This window comes from Setaria italica, chromosome V, assembly GCF_000263155.2.
Source record: "Setaria italica strain Yugu1 chromosome V, Setaria_italica_v2.0, whole genome shotgun sequence".
NCBI lineage: Eukaryota > Viridiplantae > Streptophyta > Magnoliopsida > Poales > Poaceae > Setaria > Setaria italica.
This window is the reverse complement of record NC_028454.1, coordinates 1,388,657-1,395,326: the sequence shown is the minus strand read 5'-3', so window position 1 is coordinate 1,395,326 and position 6,670 is coordinate 1,388,657. Positions and strand designations below refer to the sequence as shown.

The 6,670-nt window shown below is 38.7% G+C and overlaps 1 protein-coding gene across 11 annotated transcripts; it reads left to right on the top strand.

Moving 5' to 3' along the window:
• The first annotated feature begins 63 nt into the window (after positions 1 to 63).
• Positions 64 to 6,052, top strand: LOC101785934. Of its 11 annotated transcripts, none has more exons than XR_002677728.1 (12): positions 64 to 182; positions 1,668 to 1,779; positions 1,891 to 1,965; positions 2,049 to 2,170; positions 2,267 to 2,524; positions 2,867 to 3,039; positions 3,441 to 3,494; positions 4,473 to 4,583; positions 4,855 to 5,130; positions 5,235 to 5,368; positions 5,531 to 5,623; positions 5,714 to 6,052. XR_002677728.1 is itself a non-coding variant. In XM_022826594.1 (7 exons), exons 1-6 carry the CDS (start codon positions 1,678 to 1,680, stop codon positions 3,453 to 3,455), a joined length of 726 nt encoding a protein of 241 aa, XP_022682329.1. In that variant the 5' UTR covers positions 190 to 1,677; the 3' UTR covers positions 3,456 to 3,494; positions 4,073 to 4,304. The 11 variants fall into 11 exon arrangements, 2 of the variants coding, with proteins under 2 accessions (XP_022682329.1, XP_022682328.1); XR_002677725.1 differs by having other exon boundaries at positions 65 to 182; positions 1,668 to 1,771; XR_002677726.1 differs by lacking the exon at positions 64 to 182 and adding an exon at positions 190 to 760 and having other exon boundaries at positions 1,668 to 1,771.
• Positions 6,053 to 6,670: the final 618 nt, after the last annotated feature.

Below are 6,670 nucleotides of genomic sequence, written 5' to 3'. Positions count from 1 at the left end.
CTTATATCCCCCACAAGAAGGAAATGGATAGGGTTTTGTGGGAACACGAAAGACCCCACCCCCCCCCCCCCCCCCCCCACTCCCCCTGGGGCCTCCAAGGCGTGAGTGAGCCCCTCCCGACCCGCCGCTCGCCCAGACCGCGCCGCCCGTCCCGCCTGCTCGCCCAGTCGGCAGACCGCGAAGTTGAGTCCCAGCTGATCATTCTCCCTCAGTTCTGTGTGTATCTTTGCTGCAAAATGGAATGAAAAATGGATTGCAATGTTACCTTTGTATGTTGGCATGTATATTATCTGGCAAATGGAATGAAAGATGGTTTGGTATATTCTATCTGCATATGTACATGTATATTAATTGGATTACAGAATGAATTGGTATGTTCGATTATGGTCAGTAGTGTCATTCCTTGATAATTACAGAAGCTGGACAATGGACAGCACCTTGCACTGCTCATAGGTATGGCCTGTCATGGTCGCAGAAATTGGCTTGACTAGTAAATGTTGTGCTTGCAATCATTTGTTGTTGGATTTGTGACAAACTTTACAGTGCTGTAACCAGTAGATGTTTATATTCAATATCAATCCATTACTCATCATAACCTTAAATTTTTTGGATAGCAACATGGCTGATGGTGCAGACAGGGGTGAAGAGAACCTTAAGATATTTTGTCAGTTAGTTTCTGAGCAAGTTAAGGCAAAGAATCGATTGGGGACCCACTTAAACAAACAAGGCTACTGCAATGTATATATTACCCCTAAATTAGGTGATGCAGCCGCCGCCAATGCAAATTAGGCTGGCTCCCCTTGATATCTTGTTTCGATGGAAACGAAATTAGGCTAGGAGCTGGTTCTGTTGGATCTTTAGTTCATCTGATTGCTTATCTGCAGGCTTGTATCTCTTAAAATATCAGGCATTTTAGTGTGGGAAGTGAAGCTTTGATGGTTTCTTTAACCATATATAGTGCTTTTCCCTATTGGTGCTTCATTAGGTTGTTAGGGCTGGATTGTATATATATTATTTCTTATGAATCCAGGTCAGCTGCCAATTGTAGCTTAGCACCCCTCAGTTTCTCTATACCATGTAAATCAACCAATTAGTTTGGTGCTTGCTTTCTAGGACTTATTTGTTGTTGCCGGTTTGCTTATCTATTGGTTAAAATTTACTGAAAAATCAGGGTGTTTTTTTTTCGTGTTGGTACTCAAACATTTGATGTTTCTTTCAAATACTTTTGGGGTGTTTGGCATGTGGTTAATTTCCATGAAGGGTCAAGATTGCACGTGTAGTTCGTTGTGAATCCGTTTCTGCTTGTTTTGGCTCCGTCGTGTTGCTATTCTCATTGCTTGTTCCTTGGTCCATAGTTTGGAAATATTGTCCTTTTAATTCCATATCAAATATGAAATATGAAATTTTTTGTGCTCTATATTGGTTGGGAACTAATATATATATTTCACTACGATGATATTTTGCACTCTACGTGTTCCTTCAACAGAATACAAACTGGTTGTTATTATTTGAAAAGTGAAAAACTAACAACCATCAAGTTGACGGTGCATTTCTTTTGCTTTGCTTTATGAAAGTAGTATGGCATAAATAAAAATTGAATCGCTGACCCTGCAACGTTTGCTTTTCTGGTTGTTATGACCCACATTTTGCCTTTAATTCTGCTTCAGTTTTGGAAAGATGCTGCCAAGTAAGAGGGGTGCTGATGATGTTATAAGATTCTCAGCTGACAATAAAAGAACTTGCTGTGGAGAAGAGGCAACTGATTTTTTAGGTCCGCAGGTTCTTCCTTTTTCTTCATGTTTTTTTTTATTATTTATGGCTCTATTTGAGCACTCATGTGTGTTTGTAACATGTTTTCTTAATTTGTTGACTTATTTTGGGACAATCAAGATTTCTGGAGGGATCTGGGTGTGGAAGTTGCATCAAAGGTGTCTAGAAGTGTTGTCTCAATTGCTTTGTCCGATGGTGATTATTCTGTTGTACCCTTAATTTTTTCAAAATATGTCTAAAATCATTAGTTTTGAATGATATAATTTATGATCTTGTAGGGCAAAATGTGCTATATGCATCCTCTGGCGTAGTTATAGAATGCCAGTCTTCCTTCACAAAGTTTGTGACTTCAGCAAGTTTGGTTAGAGCTTTACATGATTCTGAAACAAATGGCCATAAGGTTAAGGTTTCTGCTGCTGATAATCATTTACTAATTGCTATTGTTTACTTTACATAACTGTGACCATTCTGTGCTGTTTTGCTTTTATCAATATAGATTGTAGTACAGCATGAAGAAGAGGTGGCCATAGGGTTTCTGGAAGAATATGATTTGGATTATGAAATTGCTTTTGTCAAAGTCACAGATGTCCTTGATGGCGATCATCTGGTGCAATTTGACCCCCATAGTCGAAAGGTAGTGGCAGTAGGGCGTGACATCTCTGACAGATTATTGACCACAAGTGGGACATGTACTGATTCACGTGGATCTCAATATAGTCGATATGTTATGTTCTCTACATGTAAATTATCTGAGGTACACTAGCATTATTCAGAGTATTCTAATCTTTTGTTACTATATGAACTGAACTATGTCCTGTATTCAATAAAGAAAATATTAATGTACTACATCTATTTACTCTTACACAACCCAAATTCCCAATACCTACCAAACTGTACAGTTAAGTTGACTGGATTTTGTGTTGGTTGAATTTGCAGTGGAAGATAATATATACATTTTAAAGTATTTACACATTGTTAATAGTAGCATCTAGCCATTTACAATTTCCAAAAGACGATCAACTGTGACAATTTTAACATAAAGGTGGGAGTAACTCTTATTCGTTATCATTTTAATGCCTGCCACTTTTTTTTCTAGGTTATGCAGGGCGGTGCACTTTTTGATTTTTATGGGAACTTTTTTGGCATCAACCTCTTCTGGGATATGGAAAGACCAATTTTCTTGCCAAGGAGTATAATTCTCGAACGCGTGGTGCATTTTCGTACATCCTTGAAAAAGAGTGTATTTCTAAACCTGGTGAAGCCAGTCAGGTATGCAAATATATTTCCAGTTTGTTTATCTATGTTGTTGCAGCTTCTAATGTTTACCCTTAATAACAACTTGATGGTTTGGTATGTCTACTCTCTAGTTAAAGATATTTTCAAATGGGATAACTGTCTTATTGCAGGTGTCATAGTTGCTCTGTATTGTAGGCTTGTAGTGTAGCAACATTCCTGTGTATGAAATATTGAAGCCAATATATTTTTTTAATTCAAAATATGTTAGAATTTTATGTTGAGACTAACTATTAGGGGATATGGTATCTCTTGACTAAGATTTTGTATACATTTGCTTAGTTCTTTCTTGTTTTATTGCATTATCTGCTCATGTTGATCCCTTTTGGGTTAGTACTCATATTGATCTAGTGCTCATATTGATCTTCATCTACAAGGATAAAAAAAGATGAAGAAGACGATAGGTGTGAAACTTCTCCCCCGTCCTGAAGGTGAGTACACAACCACTCGACATTGGTTATCAGATGTTTCTTTTTTTTTAATTTTGATTCAGCACTATTTGTAAGGTCCTTTAGTGGCGCAAATTAAGCCTTTGCATCTATATTTCTATTTACCTAGTACAGTCTTCTACAGTTGTATTGTAATGTTAGTGCTAATCCGTGTACCTTACTAGTGCACTAGCATTGCTTGCGTGTTGTGATCACAAATAAGTATACCTCAGGTTCTGATTTTATAATGTAAATTTCCTCTGATTTCAGAGATTATTGTGCCTATAAAAATCAACTGACTGTACATATGCAGATAGTTCAATACTTTATCAAATAAAATGCTACACGCACATCTCTACATAAATCTCAACTACTAAAGAATACTGAGTTGGTAATGATGGGGTGTCTGCCATCACCACCACTCTACCCCAATGTGTCACCACAATATTTACCTATCATCCTGCCACTTATTACAAATCAGTTTCACCCTCACCCCAATCACCTAGAACGACATCATGGAACCAAGGTTCACTACATACACAAATGTACTCCTTTGATTTTGTATTGCTGTTGCAACACAGGCAATTTGCTAGTCCATCTAGAAAAGATCTGGATTGCGGGTGCATACAGCACATCATGACCATCACTAGCTCCTTGAAGGTAGAGATGTTCATGGATATGTTCAAACACAATCACTTATAATATGAGTCACAAGATGCCATCATATTATAATTTTACAATATTATCTGCAGAAATTTAAGTGATTGTTTCATATTGTACATATAATTAGCATGTCAGTGCTAATCAACTTTGTTGCACCAGCATTAGCAAGGCACAATTTGGGTTGACTTTTTGATTTACCCCAGTCCACCAATGGATATAGTCAATCACAATGCCTGTACATTTGCTGATTTATCATGCATTGAACCTTTTTACAGCTCTTCTGTGCCACTAACTATTATGCAATGTCTTGTCAACCAGGTAGCATTAAGATTTTTGGAGACGTATATCCTAATGGTGTCTGGAGTGAACTCGAGCATGGAGTTGTTTCTCACATATTAAGAAATCTTGTTGCACTTGCTTCGTTCAAAGGTGATTTTACTGTAATGTGCTGTATACTATTTCGCATTTGTATTTAGTCATCACTAGACAATTATGTTGCCCAGGTGAATCAAAATTAAGAACATGCACGGGATTTTTCATTGACTATGCTGATAAATGCCTGACTATTCTGACATTAGCGAGCTTGGTTAGGAATGTTGATGACACAATTATTGAGGGCTTAAGGGTTGGTTCTCCTAATTATATTGTGCGATTCTTGTTCTTTCAAGACACTGCTTAAGTCTGGTAGTATTTTTTGCAGATACAGATTGTGGTGTTGCTTCCAAACAGGGAACGCCGTGAAGGGAAATTGGAACATTATAGTTTACATTACAATGTTGCTCTAGTCAGCGTCAAGAATTATACTGTTGATTGTCCTGTGGATCTGAACCATGAGAAGATAGATTGGTCTACCAAGTTAGTAGCCGTGGGCCGTTGCTTTGAATCAGCTTTAGCTATGGCTGCAAGTGGAAAACGTACCAGGTGGTCAGGCAAACTGGATTGCAAAGATCTTCATTACACATGTACAATCACTAAGGTAGTGCCATTGATTTTCTTTTTTTTAATTGCCTACTTTTACATGAATATGATGTACTTAGCCTTATGTATACAACTGACAACCTCTCCATTTAACCTGGTTAGGCTGGGATTGGAGGGCCCCTTGTTGCTGTCAACGGCAAATTTGTGGGCATGAACTACTATGATAGGAACATGGGAACTCCGTCCCTGTGGTTTGATCTTCTCCGTGGAATTCTGAACTATTTTAAGACAGAACAGTAAGTGTGGATTTCTCTTTCGGTGTTGAAGTTCTTGTTAGTGCTGCTAACAGGTTTTGCTTTGCACTTGACTGAGATTTGTTCGAACATTTCAATAATCAAAGTTGGAGGAGGTTCAGCCAACATAATTTTTTATTAAATCCAACCTTTTGTGCTTCACAGAACAAATTATATGAAGATACACCATGATTCATCAGTATTAAGTTGTGAGGTGGGCTGTATTGTTAAAGATGTTGAGCAACAACCACCAAACTGGTAATGTTGATACATCTCGTTACATAATAATTACCATCTTTGTAAATATGCTGATCACAATACGTTTTTTGGGAAATCGTTGAATGGCAGCTGGATGGTGGCTAGACGAAGTAAAGACAATCATCGAGGATCAAGATGAAGATGCATCTAAAAATGAACGTGCAGCCATAGCCAAACCCAATAGATATTGGTACCGTAACGGAAATCTTTCCGTGTACAAGTAGTCCTACGGTCATGGGGCTTTTACCGTATACAAGTAGTCTTTTTTTCTACTCTGCTGAACCAGATGTAAGCTTGTTTAATATTTGAACCCTTGTTATATGCAAGTCGAGAACTGTACTGCTGAATCTTGTTATATGCAAGTCGAGAACTGTACTGCTGAATCGTATGAGGCTATGAGCCCAAACAATATGCTGTGACGTTAGTCTCTGCAAGTGGACCCGTGCGCACGTCCTGGTTTCCAAGTGTGCTGTCACATGAAAACCATGGATGATACCACACAATGGATAAAAACCATGGATGATAGTTTCTTAAGTTGTTTCTCGAGCTATTCAACATAATTAAAGGTTACATTTTTTGTATATGACTGTGAATATATTGAGGGTCCAGGCTGTGTAATCGCATGAACAGTGTTGGATGTTTGACCGGTGCGATGGCTTCATGTGCATGCCGACCTCCTCGTGCTCTTTGCCACGCACGACCCCCGCCTCTGTGTTCAACGCTGCGGTTAGGCTAGGCGTGAACTCCTCTGTGTTCAACGCTGCGGTTAGGCTAGCCGTTCCGGCGTGATCAAGGCGGATAGATCGGTAGAAGGGTGTGGCAAACCATCCAAATTAACCCGGATAGATCGGTGGAAGGGTGTGGCAAACCATCCAAATTAACCCGGCTAAAGTTTATGAGACGAACAACTTCGCCTCATACGTGAGTAGACACTCTAATCAAGTTAAAATGGTAGTATGTCGGGTGAATGACACTCTAATCAAGTTAAAATAGTAGTATGTCGGGTTTCACCCGATAAACCACTTGTCTCGGATCGAAATAAAATAT